General features: G+C 43.5%; 1 protein-coding gene across 1 annotated transcript in view; it reads left to right on the top strand.

The window, feature by feature from the left end:
• The first annotated feature begins 333 nt into the window (after positions 1-333).
• Positions 334-18,085, top strand: part of NUP93 (nucleoporin 93) — a 127,745-nt gene continuing 109,993 nt past the window's right edge. The window contains exons 1-2 of the mRNA XM_058155230.1: positions 334-455; positions 17,793-17,999. Coding sequence (XP_058011213.1) covers positions 17,821-17,999 — 179 coding nt within the window. The 5' untranslated portion in view covers positions 334-455; positions 17,793-17,820. The remainder of the gene's footprint in view (positions 456-17,792; positions 18,000-18,085) is intronic.

Here is an 18,085-nt window from a genome sequence, read left to right as displayed (position 1 = left end):
CAGCTGGGTTTTCCACCGGTTACCATTCTGCTCCTTCCCCCTCTTGGATTTTTCATGGCCACCAAATGGAAACTGTACGGCCTCCTGTTCCCATAGCAACGAAGCCTTGCTAGTCGTGATTTAGGGAGGCGTCTCACGGCCGCCACCCAGATCTCATTCTGCCCATACGCCGGGGAAGAAGACAGAAGAAAGAGAGATCCACACAAAGGAAAGAAAGAACGAAAGAAAACCAAGCGCTTCCCACGTTAAAGCAGTCTCGTTTTTATTTCGTATTATTCGTGCGCCCTATTGCCCCCCACGCCAATATCCCTCTTAGCGTCATAAGTGGGCGGGGCCCACTTGGCGCGCCGCCGCAAGGGCTGATGGGAGAAGCCGGATTCTCCGCCAATCGTTGCGCGCGGCGGGCAGCGGGGCGCCGTCGACGTGAGAACGCCGCAGGCGGAACCAGGGGCACGGTAAGTGTGGCCGCGCTGAGGTCAGAACAGGCGGCTTCTTTGCCGAGCTTGTTGGCTCATCTTCCCGGAATGGGGCGCCGTAGCTTAAGGCGTCCCTTAAGGGGTGGGGGTGTCCATTTTTTCCTTTCCTTTCTGCGAAGCGGCTTCCTTCAGCCTTTTGGACTTCATCTCCCAGAATTCCCTGAGCGGTCAAGCCAATGGCTGAGCGGTGCAGGGAATTCTGGGAGTTGTAAAAAAAAAAAAGCACATGGAGGAAAAAGAAGGCGTGGGTTGGATTTTGCCTGCCACGTGAACAAGCACAGCTCGCTTTTTAATTTTGCTGGGGCTCCCCCTCTCCCCCCCCCCAAAGCAGGTGCCTGACATACCCAGAGGCTCGTTTTTCTTGGGACAGAGATTTCCAACCTTGGCAACTTTAAGCCTGGAGGACTTCAACTCCCAGAATCCCCCAGCCAGCTTTGCTGGCTGGGGGGTTCTGGGAGTTGAAGTCCGCCAGGCTTAAAGTTGCCAAGGTTGGAGACCCCTGTCTTAGGAGTCCCAGAAGCAGGAAGGGGACCTTCCTGGTACCCGGAAATGGAGGTTTAATTTGGGCTAATATTTCCCCTTAATTAGCATTTAAAACACCCTTTCTCAGACTTGGCAAGTTTAAGGCGTGTGAATTGTCAATTGCCAGAATTTCCCAGCCAGCATAGCATAACAAATCTGAAGCGATGTAGGGTTTTCTATCTGAGCAGGGGGTTGGATTAGAAGACCTCCAAGGTCCCTTCCAACTCTATTATATTCTTATATATTATATAGCATAGCAGGGGGATACTGGGAGTTGAAGACCGTGTGTTTTAAAATTGCCAAATTTGAGAAATGCCAATTTAGAAGAAAAGCGTCCTTACCTGGAAGGGCCAAGTCCCATTAAATTCAGTGAACCTCTTTTCTGATGGATAGGTTTGTCTTGTAGAACCTTTAGGTATATTGTAATTGGTGTAATTTAGGTATGTTGTAATTGGTGTAATTTAGGTATATTGTAAAGCAGTACCTTTAGATGTTGTAATCCTGCTCCTTGGATTTCCACAAATTCTTATTTAAGTTGGTATCCGTGTTTATATCTCACCTTGATTTGTACAAACAAATCAGAACACTGTATATATAATGCTCTCGCTTCCTTCCCCCCCCCTCCACAACAACAATCATGTGAAATGGGTTTAATAGACCGAGAGTGAAAGACTGGCCCAAAGTCAACCTTCCAGCTTTGTACTTAAAGGAGGACCAGAAATCATGGTTTCCTAATTTCTAGTCCAGCACCTTAACTATTGTACCACAATGGTTCTACATGCAGAAGGTGCCAAATTTAATAACTGGCTTTTCCAATTTAAAATGATCAGATAACTGATGGTGAATAAACCTTGCTGGAGACCCTGAAGAGCATGACTCATTCAGGACAAGTATCAATGACGTGGGAAAATAGAAGAATTGCTATTCTTTGAATGTATAATTTTTCTAGTTAGCCTTCATCGGTTTCTTCTGGTTAAATGTGTGTATGGTTTCAGTCCTAAGCATCTGCCTAATAAATAAGACCATGCTGCAAATCTGCAGACCCCTATAAACTTAATGTTCATTTTAAAAAAGAACTTTAAAAAGGCTGGATCAGGGCTACGCCTTTCCATATTGGCGTTCTTTTCCCGTAATGGCCTTGGGAGCCAGAATTGCTATGTACAATGCACAACAAATGTAATCAATAATTGACGCAATGACGCCAGTTTTGTGGGTTAACACAATAAAATGATCCATAAATGAACTATGCAGATTGGATTTGTAGAATGGTTAACCTTAAATGTGGTTGGCTAATTTATGGTTCTGAATGTTGTGAGAATACAGCATTCTGAATGTGCTAAAATGATCCAGATTTTGAAGTAGGCTTGGTAAAATAGGTAATATCTATTAGAGATAAAAATAAAATAGGTAATACCTATTTACCTATTAGAGATAGGAAAAATCCATCCTTACAAGTTGAAGTTTCCCAATGTAATTCTGAGACAGTCATCGTTCATTCTAACCAAGTTCAGGATTTTGGAGGTTTTTTGGGGGTGGGTGGAGAATTCAAGGCAGTCATGCAATGTGCGGATATGTCAGATTATATTCCCAAGGAAATACGTGATAGAAATTGAACTAATAATTTTCTTCTATAGCAGAAGAACTTCATAAAGCATTTTTGCACAAATATGTCCTGTACATTGTGATGGATTTCAGATTGGTGGAGTAAACAATTCATTTTCCAATATTTTGATAGGAGCTTTTCTCTGCGAGACCTGGTTTGTTTCTGCTCACGTGCCTTTGGTGTCTAATATTGAAGCCTGTATTATTAATTAGGAAGCTTTTAACATTGTTTTTAGGGCATATGGTTTGAATTTTCTTGGACTATAAAGAATATAGATTTGCTCTTATTAATGCATGAAGATCTGTGTGGTTAGGAGATGTACAGCTTCAGAAAACAGTACATAGGCTCAACCGTCTATTTTCCTTCTTAACGTGCAGCTTCAGAAATTAGTACATGGGACCAGTGGGCCATTTTTCTTCTTCTTGGGCACAGGGATATGCATTCGAGTTACACAGGGTCATTTTTTAAAAAACTACTTGGGCTTGTTTGCATTGCAAATACTCATCGACCGCTGGCGATTATACATGTCCACTAGGTAGGCCTGCATTGCAGAGCTGAATTCTGATGAATCCTAAATTATGTGGGCAATGCGTAGTGTTTTATAGACTGCCTACCTTCTTTTTTCATCACAGCAAACTGGTTGGTTGGTATGCGTCGTCTCTTATTTTTCTTTGATGGTTCTTTAAGTTGGGAAGTTAGTATTTTAGATGCAACCCATTTCCCGTGTTGGAATTTGTAAGACACGTGACACTATATAACTAATGTTAACTTTTGTGAATGATAGGCACAATTCATTTTATTGTTGGGTTTCCTTCAAGAACTCAAGGCATTGAACATCACACTCTCCCTCCTCCCATTTTCCCCTAACATTTTCCTGGTTAGAAGTCCATGGGAGACGTTCCATGGTTGGCGCTCTTAAATGCTATTCCAGGGGCCTCCAAACTTGGCAACCTTAAGACTTGTGGACTTCAACTCCCATGGCTGACTGGGGAATTCTGGGAGTTGAAGTCCACAAGTCTTAAAGTTGCCAAGTTTGGTGGTAAAAATAAAGGTTCCCCTCGCACATATGTGCTAGTTGTTCCCGACTCTAGGGGGTGGTGCTCATCTCAGTTTCAAAGCTGAGGAGCCAGCGCTGTCCAAAGACGTCTCCATTGTCATGTGGCCACCATGACTAAATGCCAAAGGCGCACGGAACACTTTTACCTTCCCACCAAAGCTGGTCCCTATTTTTCTAACTTTGTTGCTGGTAATCCTTATGATTTATATTGATATTGATTGTTTCCTGATTGCTTATTTGTACCCTATGATTATCATTAAGTGTTGTATCATTAAGTGTTAAATTTGTACCCTATGACCATCACTAAGTGTTGTAAGTGTTGTACCTTGATGAACGTATCTTTTCTTTTATGTACACTGAGAGCATATGCACCAAGACAAATTCCTTGTGTGTCCAGTTACACTTGGCCAATAAAAAATTCTATTCTATTCTATTCTATTCTATTCTATTCTATTCTATTCTATTCTATTCTATTCTATTCTATTGCATTTTTTACATACTTTCAAACATGAGTTGCGGTGGCACAGTGGTTAGAGTGCAGTACTGCAGCCTACTTCTGCTGATCACTGGCTGCCAGCAGTTTGGCAGATCGAATCTCACCAGGCTCAAGGTTGACTCAGCCTTCCATCCTTCTGAGGTGGGTAAAATGAGGACCCAGATTGTTGGGGGCAAGAGGCTGACTCTGTAAACTGCTTAGAGAGGGCTTTAAAGAACTATGAAGTGGTATATAAGTCTAAGTGCTAAGTTGGCAGAAGCTAGGACAAGTAATGGGAGCTTACCCCGTTATGCGACACTAGGGATTCGAACCACTGAACTGCTGACCTTTTGATCAACAAGCTCAGTTTCTTAGCCACTGAGTCACCACGTCCAAGTTTGGAGACCCCTACGTTATTCTAACACCTGAACTACAGCACATCATTCTTCACCTTACCTGTAATTTAACAGAATAATAAAGTTGGAAGGTAGCTTGGAGGTCTTCCAAGGTAGTCCAATCCCCTGCTCAAGTAGGAGTCCCTATACCATTCGAAAGAAATGGCTGTCCAGCCTCTTCTTAAAAGCCTCCAGTGATGGAGCAACCACAACTTCTGAAGGCAACCCATTCTACTGGTTAATTGCTCTCACTGTTAGGAAGTTTCTCCTTAGTTCTAGGTTGGATCTCTCTTTGATGTGCTTCCATCCATTACTTCTTGTTTTGCAGCAGCCCCTCAACTATTAGAACACTGCTATCATGTTCCCTTCCTAGTCCTTCTTTTCACTAGACTAGACAAACGTAATTCCTACAACCATTCTTCATATGTTTTTATTTAGCCTGCTATAAGTATAAGCAGGCCATGGCTACTTTATAGTGTCCAGTTAGTTTTTCCTGTTTCATTTCATCCTGCAGAGCTGACCCTTATGCTTTTTCTATACTCAACTTATTCATGTGTCTCATTTCTATTTATTTTTGATGGTCTTCCCCCCCGCCCCGCCCAGCAATGACAGAAGACCATTGACCATAGTCTTTCTCCCACGGTCCTTTTGATCACCAGAGAACTTTATACTAGAGTTGAAAGTACAGGTAGTCCTCAATTTATGACTGTAATTAATGGAATTAGGCCATAAGTTGTGCCAGTCATTAAGCTACTCCCCAAAGGTCCATGCCTATAATGTTCTGATCTTCTTTGCAGCGGTCATTAAGTGAACTGATTTTAGCCAACAGTTGTTTCTTGCCAGAAACTGGAAGTAAATACCAGTTTCTGGAAAAAAAAAGTCATGAATTTTGATGACAAGACTGCGGGATGCTGCAAAGGGCTGTAAATGTGGGCTGGTTGGCAGCTGCCCAAAACGCAATCACATGGCCAAGGAAGAGGCGGCTGTCAGAATTCAAAACTGTGTCCTAAGTAGCTCTGGGGAGGTATTCCGAACAGTCACTAAGCGGCCCGTTGTAAGTCGAGGACTACCTGTATAATGGATTGTGTGATCTCCCCACATTTGATTTTACATATCCTTCACTGGCTTCACCCAATATGAAATCTTTTTACCTGACCCATTGTTTTAAGCTTTAGATTGACAGAAGTCCTAATCAGTAAAATAAAAGCCAGCTTATTTTTTAAAAAAATTTTTTAGGAGTGCTCCAACGAATAATTTTGTGCTAGAGTGTATAATTTGTGGCTGAATGCAAGCAACAATTAGTGACATCATCCTTTTTATTTTATTTTTTAACAAAAAAACCCAACAATCTTGCTTTACTTAGATTTGTATCCGTATTCGATTGGCATTCAAATTCTTTCTTTCTCTGACTCTCTCTGATCTGTGCTGCTGCTGCTGTTGTTTCTTCAAATATCCTGGCCTGATGACTCTGCTAATCTTCCCTGTGCTGAACTCGCATCAAGAATCGGTCTGCAGTCTCTTGAATGCAGTAAACTTCCTCCCTGCCCCGCCCCCCCATTGTAAAGATTCCAAGTTGTAGAGTCTCTACAAGGGTCTGGAAAATATTTGAAAGCTGTCAATTTCAAAGAAAGGTTGTATTTCTCGATCAGCTGGGGGAATAAACAGCCATTAGACAACAGAAGCATTTTCCCTGGAAACAATAGAAACTGAATCGGAGGCTGTTTCACCACGCCCTCCTTTCCCCAATGCACTCCTGTCTTTTTCAAGTCAACATTAAATCCAAAACTATCTCTATACAGGTAGTCTTCGACTTACAACAGTTTCTTTAGCGACTGTTCAAAGTTACAACGGCACCGAAAAAGGTGACTTAGGACCCTTTTTCACACTTAACAACCGTTGCAGCATTCCCGTGGTCACATGAGCAACATTCTGATGCTTGGCAACTGGCATGTACTTATGACGGTTGCTGTGTCCCAGGGTCACGTGATCCCCTTTTTGCAACCTTCTAACCCAGCAAAGTCAATGGAGAAGCCGGATTCATTTAACAACCATGTAACTCACTTAACAACTGCCGCAATTCACTTAACGACTGTGTCAGGCCTGGAAGCCATCTTTTGTATTAGGCCTTCAGACCTGCCATGTTTACCACAGTAAATACAATGCCAAGAAAGGTCGTAAAATGGGCAAAACTCACTTAACGACTGTCTTGCTTAGCAACATAAATTTTGAGTTCAATTGTCATAAACCGAGGACTATCTGCATTACAGTGAAGGAAGTTATAATATTTTCATTTATTACTTTAAATCCCATATGAGTCTCATACAATGCAAGGCGATATTTTTAACATTTTTTTTTTTTAAAAAATTCTCATTAAAAGAACTGTCTCTTTGGAGCTTTCCTAACAAATGGATTCTGGTCTTGGATGGGGAACCGAGACATTTTCAAGTAGTTAATAGTATTTCTAGTACCGTCATGCAGGTTTGAGCGGTGATTGTTACCCTTTACAAAACAAAAAGTAATAGCATTCCCATTTTTACAGGTTGGAAACTCATAGGCTGCACACGCCCAGGCAACTGATCTCCAGATCAATTCCTTACCTTATGTTCCAGCCTTTTGTTTCTACCAGGCATTGGTGAGACCCTCACTTGGAATGCTGCATCCAATTCTGGTCACCACAGTACAAAAAACAGTGCTGAGACTCTAGAAAGAGTGCAGAGAAGACCAAGAACAGATGATAAGGGACCCCTGGAGCCTAAATCCGTATGAGGAACGGTTAAGGGAACTAGGTATGTCTGACAAAGAGAAGGACCAGGGGTGATATGATAGCAATCTTCAGGTATTTGAGGGGCAGTCACAGAGAAGAAAGGGTCAACCTATTCTCCAAAGCATCTGAGGGCAGGACAAGAAGTAAGGGGTGGAAGATCATCAAAAAGAGATCTAACCTAGAACTAAGGAGAAATTTCCTGACAGTGAGAACAATTACTCAGTGGAATGGCTTCCCTCCAGAAGTTATGGGTGCTCCATTACTGGAGGTTTTTAAGAAGAGACTGGGCGGCCATTGGTCTGAAATGATATAGGAGTTCCTGCTATGGGTAACCCTTCCAACCTTAATATTCTGTATTCTGTTCTGTTTCTTCCAGCGGCTTTGCTAGATGAGATGTTTTGAATGAGTTTGCATCGATTTTGGCAGTGCCTATTTGTAGTCTTCTTCACACTCACATATAATATCTGTAGGGTATAGGGTTGTCCTGTTTGGGTGGGGGGGGGTTGGACTAGATGACCTAAAAGGTCCCTTCCAACTCTGCTAATCTCATCTCATCTCATCTCATCTCATCTCAATGTTTCCCCAAAAATAAGACCGGGTATTATATTAATTTTTGCTCCAAAAGACGCATTAGGGCGTATTTTCTGGCTAGGTCTTATTTTTTGGGAAATATGATACTAAATCTGGCTGACAACCTTAACTGGGGTTTATTTTGGGGGGGTAGGGCTATTTTACGAGCATCCTGAAAAACCATGCTAGGACTTATTTTCCGGTTGGATCTTATTTTTGGAGAAACAGGGTGATCTTAGCTTGTTGCAACTGAATATGCTCATTAATCCATGCACAGGTTTATTGTTTAGCCTCATGGAAGATAACATGTTATTCTAACATCAAAGAATCAGTTCTGAATGTGGTACAGTGCTTCTCCCACTCCACGTAATAACAGTCCTACTGGATCAGATCAAAAGCCATCTTAGATCAGCATTTTATTTCTCACATGACGGTGCTTTTGCAAGCATCAAATCAAGATATACCTTTCTTCTACCACCGTTGTTTTCCTGTAATTTATATTTGGAGTGATGTTGCATAGCTGGAAAATAATACTGGATCTCGGGATTCTGACTTTAGAAAATATGTGAGAAATAACTCAGTTATCTTAAAATATGAGCTGAATCTAGTTTGGAAGCAAGCAATCGCCAAACCAAATTTTTATGTATAGTAATCTAACCATTTTTTTCCTTCCTCATATTTAGTATTTATTTTTAGCCAAAATTGTGTGAATTTTTCCTAACTAACCCCGACATTGTCAATTTAGTTTTGAATATTTGCCACACCGATTTCCGTGTGCTGGTTAATGACCGCAATCAGCTTTTTCATTTGATTTATACTAACAATTTAATTTTATTATTTTTTTCTCATGAATCTTGTTTCCATTCTAGAAATAAAGCAAAAGGTGGGATAATTGTAGGATGTGCATAAAATCTTCTGAGGATGTTGATTGTATTGCTTTGTCCATTTTGCTTTTGTTTTCAAGTATACCTGAGGGCAGAGGGCCATCCTAAAATACTAATTTACATCAAAGTGATTAATTTGCCTTTTCAGGCTGCTCAAGATTATTGGGCTGAAATTTGGTTACAAAGAACCAAATAGTGACAACGTAATTTTCTGCTACTTTTCAACAGACAACAAAATAATAACCTATGCTGATAGAAAGCTTTTAGATAGGCTCAATAAACCTAGAAGAAGGATAGTCAATTAAACAGACATATGGGGGAAGCCAGCTCTGACCCACTCCTTAAATCATTCTCTGCTAGAACACTTTTAAAAAAATCTTGACTCCAGCTCAGAACCCGGTGAGCCTTTGAGTTAATTTATAGTTATGTATTTACGGAACTGACCCTGCTTGCTAGCAACACAGGGCATTTAAAAAAAAAAATAGTTCAATGTACCCTGTCGCAATTTAGTGCTTGAATTAAATCTACAATTTGCTCGTTTGATACACTTATGTGCCAACTAATATATTGACATAAAGTGGTATACAATATAATGATAATATATAAATATAATGGGCCTCTGTGGCTCAGACTGCTAAGACAGTCTGTTATTAACACAGCTGCCTGCAATTACTGCAGGTTCTAGTCTCACCAGGCCCAAGGTTGACTCAGCCTTCCATCCTTTATAAGGTAGGTAAAATGAGGACCCAGATTGTTGGGGGCAATAAGTTGACTTTGTATATAAATATACAAATAGGATGAAGACTATTGCTAACATAGTGTAAGCCGCCGTCAGTCTTCGGAGAAGGGCAGGATATAAATGCAAATAAAATAAAATAAAATAAATAAAAATAAATAAATAATCCACTGTTAAAATACTCACAACATTGTGTTTGCCAGCTTTTATTTTTTATTTTGTAAGGCTTAAAACATTGCAAGTTGGGCAGGGTACAAGTTTGACGAGTTATTTTTATGAGTAAAAGCTCACAATAAAAAACACATTTTAATTGATTTCTGTTTATTATCCCGCCTTTATTATTATTATTATTATTAAATATGGGCAGTCTTCGAGTTATGAGCACAGTTGAGCCCAAAGCTTCTGTTACTAAGCAAAACATTTCTTAGGTGATTTTTTGCCCCCTTTTTTGCCACGGTTGTTAAGTGAATCACTGCAGTTCTTAAATTAGAAACCTGGTCATTAAGTGAATCTGGCTTCTCCATTAACGTTGCTTTTCGGAAAAAGGTTGATTACACGACCCTGGGATATTGCAGCCATCATAAATATGAGTCAGTTGCCAAATGTTGGAATTTTGATCACTTGGACAGGTAGTCCTCGACTTACAACAGTTCACTTAGTGACCGTTTGAAGTTACAACGGCACTGAAAAAAGTAACTTACGACCATTTTTCACACTTACGACATTTGCAGCATCTCCAAGGTAGCATGACTTACATTCAGATCAGGGGTGGGTTTCACTTACCTTCGTTCACGTGCGTGCCCCATCTGCGTATGCGCAGAAACCTCTGCGCATGTGCAGATCGTATTTGATGACGTCCAGGCAGGTGGGCAGAGCCTCCCGCAGCCGCTGCCACCGGTTGACCCGAACCGGGGCGAACTGGTAGCAACCCACCACTGATTCAGACGCTTGAGAACCGACTCACATTTATGACGGTTGCAGTGTACCAGGGTCATGTCATCCCTTTTCACAACCTTCTGCCAACCCAGGTCAATGGGGAAGCTAGGTTCACTTAACAACCATGCGACCAATTTTAACAACTGCAGTGATCCACTTAATGTGCCAAAAAAGTCATAAAATGGGGCAAAAGTCACCCTTACAAATTTCTCTCCTAGCCACCTAAATTCTGGGCTCCATTGGGGTGGTCTTACGTCGAGGACTACCTGTATTCCAAGCGTGGCCTTACTAGGTGTCTCCAAAGCAGTACTTTGCAAAGTACCACTTTAGAACTTCACGGGAATGTACACGGTCACTAAACAAACTGCTGCAAGTCGAAGTCTACCTGCAGTTGGATAAGTGTGCAGGCAGCCGAATAGCAGCCATTCTGCATCTCCCAGCTTCCCCTGAATCTTCTCTGACATTTGCTGGCTTGATTGTTCCAGTTTCAACTGTAATTTGGCCAATTTGCAGTGACTTCCCAGGGGCGCCTTTTTAAAAAACGAGCGAGGAAGTGCCCTGGCAGAAACAAACCCCGAAGTGTGTGCTGTGCCTTCTTCGTTGTCGTTGTCGTCTCTCTTGCTCTAGGTGAAGTTTGCTGCTGTGGAGCTGCTGCTGTTCCAGCGTGGTGGCAGCGAATGAACAAATAAAAGAGAGTGAATCGGATCAAAGCAGCATCTGCTATTCTTGCAGTTACAGGCAGACGCACTGCTGCTTCCGAAATTGGCAGGCGCAACCTTATCGGAGTGAGAATACGACTGCTTTGGACGCTGTCTGCCAGCAGAGGCTGTTGCTCTTTGCCAGAGGAGGGAAACAGCTTGCACGGAGAGGCTGAGCCTTACTACTGCATTGCAGGGCATAAAAATGCTTTTTCTCCATGGCTGGACTCCCCTCCCTGGCTTTCTGTCTCCGTCGCACATGCTGTTTATTGGCTTATCGAGGGCTGCTGGTGGTTAATGCTTCAAAGTATGCTGGTTTGCATTGAGTGAAGATTCATGCGATCTCCGTTACTTGGCGCCGGCCTGATTTCTGCAGTTGGATGTCTATGTGACATTTCTGGGAAGGAATACATATGGTCTGCCTTCCCCTTGACAAAATAACCTATCGTGGAGAACAGAGGGGCTGTCTGTGTAACAGAGGCCACGTACGTTCGTTCCCGTGAAGTTCGAAAGTGGTACTTTGTAAAGTAACCCTTAGTAAGACCACACTTTGGAATTTGGCATCCAGTTCTGTTCACCACAAAATGAAAAAGAAGTTGGGGCTCTGGAAAGAATGCAAAGAAGAGCAACAAAAATGATTAGGGGGCGGGAGGCTAAAACATGCAAAGAACGGTTACAGCAGTGATGGTTAATCTTTTTGGTGCTGAGTGCCCAAAGCAAGCGCACAAGTGTGCGAATGGACATGTGTGTGCCTGAACCCCCCAAATACAATGCGAGCGTCCCTCATGCATATGCCCCCATCCCAGCACCCCATTTTGGCTTCCAGGTTGGTGCAAGAGGCTTTCCAGGCCCAAATCAGGGCACGGGAGGTTTCCCTGCACCCCGTTTTGGGTCTGGAAAGCCTCCTGCACCAACCTAGAAGCCAAAACATAGCGGGCAGCTACTTCCAACCTTTGTTGGTGCAGCTGCGCACGACTCTGCCCTGAGACATTGGCCTGCCACCTCTTTGCTGGTGTGAACAGCCTGCAGGCGCAGGCTCTTTGCCGGCTTGAGACCCCCCACCACCCCGTGCTCCGTTTTGGGCCTGAAAAACCACCTGCACCAACCTGGAAGTGAAAATGGGGTGGGGGGTGGGGGCTCACGCGAACCCCCAAAATGCACTGCGAGTACCCCCCCATGCATGTGTCCCGCCCTCCCACGCATGCGCCCCCTGCACATGCGCCCTGCCATCCCACGCGTGCATGGCAGAGACCCAAAAACCAGTTGGCCAGCGGCAGGTGGGCATGCATGCGCGGTGGAGCTGGGCTGGGGCAACAGCTGGCGTGCCCGCAAGGAGGGCTCTGTGTGCCACCTGTGGCATGCAGGCCATAAGTTCACTATCACAGAGTTACAGGAATTGGGTATGTCTAGTTTAATGCAAAGGACTAGGGGGATATGATAGGAGTCTTCCAATATTTGAGGGGCTCCTACAAAGATGACGGGGGTAAAACTATTTTCCAAAGCACCAAAGGGCAAAACGAGAAACAACGGATGGAAACTAACCAAGGAGAGAAGCAACCTAGGACTAAGGAGAAATTTCCTTATGATGAGAGCAATCAACCAATGGAACAACTTGGCTTCAGAAGTTGTGGGTGCTCCATCAATGGAGGATTTCAAAAAGAGCCTGGACAATCATTTATCTGAAACGGTAGAGGGTCTTCCATTCGAGCAGGGGTTGGACTTGATGATCTCCAAGGTCCCTTCCGACTCTATTATCCTATGTTCTGTGTGTACAGCATCCAATAAGCAGATGGCAGATTTCTGTAGAGTCCCTGCCAGGGAAGGGCCATGCTACCCAGAGATATAGAGCTATTTTTACATTTATTGCAGTAATATCCATTATCTTTGGCAGATGACTTTTCAACCATTCCTGTGGCTTGATGTTATACCAATGAGCTTTGGGCTTCTATGCTCCTGGCTACATATCCATGCTATGCAAATCTGGGGTGGAAAGCTGAAGAAAACCCTCTTTGAATTTGAGATACAAATATATTATGGACAGTTTCATGCTAAGGTTTACCTAAACATTATTTGCTTTAAAAAAAAAATCAGTACAGGTCGTCCTTGACTCAGGACTGCAATGGAACCCAGCATTTTTGTTGCTAAGGCTCGGGGCCGGGATAGCTCAGGCAATAGAGAAGCCTGTTATTAGAACACAAAGCCTGCAATTACTGCAGGTTCGAGCCCGGCCCAAGGTTGACTCAGCCTTCCATCCTTTATAAGGTAGGTAAAATGAGGACCCAGATTGTTGGGGGGGCAATAAGTTGACTTTGTAAAAAATATACAAATAGAATGAGACTATTGCGTTATACATTGTAAGCCGCCCTGAGTCTTCGGAGAAGGGCGGGGTATAAATGTAAACAAAACAAAAAAGTGAGTTTTGCCCCATTTTACAACCTTTCTCACCTCGGTCGTTAAGTGAATCACTGCAGTTGTTACGCTAGTAACACCGTTGTTAAGTGAATCTGGCTTCCCCATTGACTTTGTTTGTGAAGAGGACACCAAAGGGGATCTTATGACCCCTGGACAGCAGTCATAAATATGAATCAGTTGCCCAGCGTCCAAATTTTGATTACATGACCATGGGGATGCTGCAATGGTCATAAGTGTGAAGTTTTTCAGTGCTGTCGTAACTTTGAATCGTCTCTTGTAAACCAAGAAGTGCACATCAGACTTGAGAATGCAGAACGCAGATTTGGTATGCAGAAAAAGATCCAGAAGGCATTGTCCCTAAATCTAGATTAAATAGGCACCAGAAACCAAGAACAACACAAAATGAACTGCTAGGAGAAGGTTCTTTCTTACTGTTAACCCACAGACCGGAATCTTGCCAGACTAAAGCACACTCTGCGTAACTGTCAGCTAAATACTGCGAAGATTTAGGGAGGATCCCTTCTTGGTCTCTTTCCTGCAGCTCAGCTGGCAGATTTCACCACAGTCATTCCCCACCACTTGTTCATTTTTGGAGGCGAAGGAATGTTGTTGGTAAAGGGAGTTTTATACCCGCCCGCTTACCACTTTGTCTGACTTGTCAAATATGCTTGCACGGTTCCCAGTCTAATTGTGAAATGTTTTCCGTAACACAATGGAGGGGGGGAGAGGCTGGCTGAAACGCCTTGGGAATATTCTTCAAGATTGTCAAATTAGACCCAACTTCACATGACAATAAAACATCGCCAGAGAAGACAGACAGCAGGGGAATTGGAAGGGGTGGGGGAAGTAAATCTACGGTGCTGTTCTGAGGCTGGCTTGGTGAAAATAAAAGCCTCGTAAATTTGGCTTTTAAAGCACTTAGCAGATTGCTGCTTGTTTTGGCACAGCGGCTTCTTGACTCCTACGCAGGAATAGATGTGAAAAGTGTTAATATTGGAATGGAAACCCCTGGTGGATTTTCTAGAAGAAATTGTGATTTCTAAATTGGATTACGAAATTTCTGGCCAAACTTTTTGTCTGCCAGTCTTTTCTCAAATATCGTAAGAATTTCAAGCATAGCTGAATTAGCTTTTAAGTGAGGTTTGGAGTTTTAGAAATGAAAACCAAACATTTCTGATTTTTCTGGATCAGACATGGATGCCGAAAGGTAAATACAGATAGTCCTCATCTTACAACCAACATTTCTGTTATTAAGCAGACAGATGTTAAGTGGGTTTTGCTCCATTTTATGACATTTCTTGCAACAATTGTTAAGTGACTTGCTGCTGTTATTAAGTTAGTAACGTGACTGTTAAGTGAATCCAGCTTCCCCATTGACTGCTTGTCAGAAGGTCGCATAAGGCTTGGCTAGTCTAAAGAAAAGAAGAATTAAGGGCAACATGATAGCAGTGTTCCAGTATTTGAGGGGCTGCCACAAAGAAAAGGGGGTCACATTATTCTCCAAAGCACCAGAGGGCAGAACAAGAAATAATGGATGGAAACTAATCAAAGAGAGAAGCAATCTGGAATTAAGGAGAAACTTCCTAACAGTGAAAACAATCAACCAGTGGAACAGCTTGCCACCAGAAGTTGTGGGTGCTTCATCACTGGAGGTTTTTAAGAAGAGACTAGATAGCCACTTATCTGAAATGGTATAGGTCTGTGATGACGAACCTGTGGCATGCGTGCCACAGCTGGCACATGGAGCCATCGCCCAGCTCAGCTGCACCATGCATGCGCAGGCGCCTTCCGCCAGCCAGCTGATTTTCAGGATGTGCATGGGGGGGCACATGTGGGAGACATGCGTGGGGGTGGTGGGGGTCATGTGCGCATGCGCAGGGGGGAGCACAGGGGGCCAATACCCCCCTTCCCCCGTGGCCCAGTTTTGGGCCCAGGAGGCTGCAGGGAGACTCCACCCCACCCTATTCCCCCACGTTCCGCTGTCATATACGCCAGTCACCAAGTGTCCCAATTTTGTTCATGTGACCATGGGGATGCTGCAATGGTCATAAGGTGACAAACAGTCATAAGTCACATTTTTCAATGCTGCTGTAATTTGGATCAGTCAGTAAACGAATGATTGTAAGTCAAGGACTCCCTGTATGAAAAATCTGCCAATCCTACCACATCCCCTCATGTATGTAGAGCAAACTCAATAGCCCCTAGATGTGGGCGCAAAAAAAGAGAGGCAGGACCGTGTTCTATTATGCCACGCTGGTCTTTAATCTTGGTTGACCCTTGAATCTGTACTGTTTTATGACATGCTGCTATATCCTAGTTTGCTTTTGTGTCATGTATTTAATATATTTGTATATAGCTTATATACGATGGAGCATACATAAGTCTTATAAGTCCTATTGCTATTTTGGATATTTTGGGGGAAATTAAAGATTTAAATACAAAACTGTTTTTCTTTTATCTTGAGGGGCAAGTGGTTTATGGGTGCACTTCTGAAACTTGTACGGTACTTACCCTAAATTTCCCAAAGCATAATAAGGTGGCTTTATCTTTGCATCCAGACCTGAACAGTTCCATTATTTAGCCCGTAGTTATCCTTCCATTGATCCTTCATTGGCGCTAGATTTCTGTGAGTGTCATTCATTAAAGTATGGCTGCATGCCAACAAGCAGACTTGTAGATAAAATTCTTTGCAGCCTGGCAGATAATTTGATTGGTGAAGCTGGTCTCCATCATTTCTATTCCGTTTCCGGGTGATACAGCTTGGGTTTGTTAAAAGCAGATCATGCCACACAAACCTTATTGCCTTTGACAATAAAGGGACTAAATTAGTGGATCAAGGAAATGCTGTGGATATGGTGTACTTCGATTTCAGTAAGGAATTTGACAGAGTAGACCAGGGGTGCCAAACTCACATCATCATGGAAGCATCACGTGACATATTGGGACTTTTTTCTCCTTCACTAAACCGGGCGTGGGTGTGGCCAGCACGTGACGTATCTGGGTGTTTGACAGCCCTTGTCTAAGTAGTTGATAGGTAGTAATCAACTTGATATTCATTCATTCATTCATTGAATGGCTGGGAGTTTGACAGCCTTGGAGTAGACCATAGCCTACTTCTTGGCAAGATAGGTAGAACAGCAGAGGATGGACAGTACCACCACAAATGAATTCACTGCATCCAGCATGTACAACAGTTCATTTAGTGACCACTTAAAGTTACAACGTCACTGAAAAAATGTGACTTGTGACTGGTTTTCACACTTAACGACCATTGCAGCATCCCCATGGGCACATGATCAAAATTTGGATGCTTGGCAACTGATTCATATTTATGCCAGTTGAAGTGTCCCAGAATTACTTGATCCCCTTTTGCGACCTTCTGACAATAGGGAAGCCAGATTCCCTTAACAACCGTGTTACTCACTTAACAACTGCAGTGATTCACTTAACAACTGTAAGAAGAAAGATTGTACATTGGGGCCAAATTTAGTTAACAACTGTCTCAGCAACAGAAAGTTTGGGCTCCATTGTGGTAGGAAGTCGAGGCTCGGTGGCTAAGACGCTGAGCTTGTCAGTCAGAAAGGTCAGCAGTTTGGCAGTTCAAATCCCTAGTTCTCCTGCGTGAGCAGGGGGTTGGACTAGTTGACCTCCAAGGTCCCTTCCAACTCTGTTACTGTTATTTTTCTAAATGGTCTAGATCAGTGATGGTGAACCTTTTAGGCACTGAGTGCCCATAGTGCGCGCACCTGCCCTTACGCAAGCGTGCACCCCAAGCATGCGCCCCATGCAAACTCGGCAGAGACCCGAAGAGCAGCTGGCCGGCGGGAGACACATGCATGCAAGGCAGAGGCATGAAACAGAGGTGGGGCGATGGCGCGCGTGCCCACAGAAAGGGCTCTGTGTGCCATAGATTCGCCACCACTGGCCTAGATGAAGTGATAGAAGGGGAGCTCATCAAATTTGCAAACAATTCCAAACTCTGTGTGTGTGTGTGTGTGGGGGGGGAATTGGCTAAATGTATGAGAAACAGGTTTAAGGAAAATTAGGTATATCTAGCCTAATGAAGAGAAGGAGTAGGGGTTAATTTAACACTTAACAACTATGGGGGGAAAGATCATAAGGTTGGCCTTGCTTAGTCAGCAATGGAAACTCTGGTCTCAATTGTCAAAAACCGAGGACTACCTGCAATCAGGAAAGGTAGAATAGATCAGTGATTGGCTTTTCGGTCTGACTTGACTTCTATCCTTCCTGCTTGCTTCTCTAGGCCTTCCACATAGCATCCAGGCCTGCAGATGGATGCAGAAGGGTTTGGCGAGCTGCTGCAGCAGGCGGAGCAGCTGGCAGCCGAGACCGAAGGTATCGCGGAGCTTCCTCACGTCGAACGCAATCTCCAGGAGATCCAACAGGCAGGGGAGCGCTTGCGTTCACGGACCCTGACCCGCACCTCACAAGAAACCGCAGACGTCAAGGCGTAAGTCCCCGGGTTGCTTAAAACCTCTGTTGGTGGCTGCTAGTGTTGCATTGCTGGAGAGGGTCTAGGACAGGAGTGTCAAAGTC

This window comes from Ahaetulla prasina, chromosome 12 (genome assembly GCF_028640845.1).
Source record: "Ahaetulla prasina isolate Xishuangbanna chromosome 12, ASM2864084v1, whole genome shotgun sequence".
NCBI classification, from domain to species: Eukaryota; Metazoa; Chordata; class Lepidosauria; order Squamata; family Colubridae; genus Ahaetulla; species Ahaetulla prasina.
The sequence above is the reverse complement of the archived record's forward strand: the minus strand, read 5'-3'. Positions and strand labels throughout refer to the sequence as shown.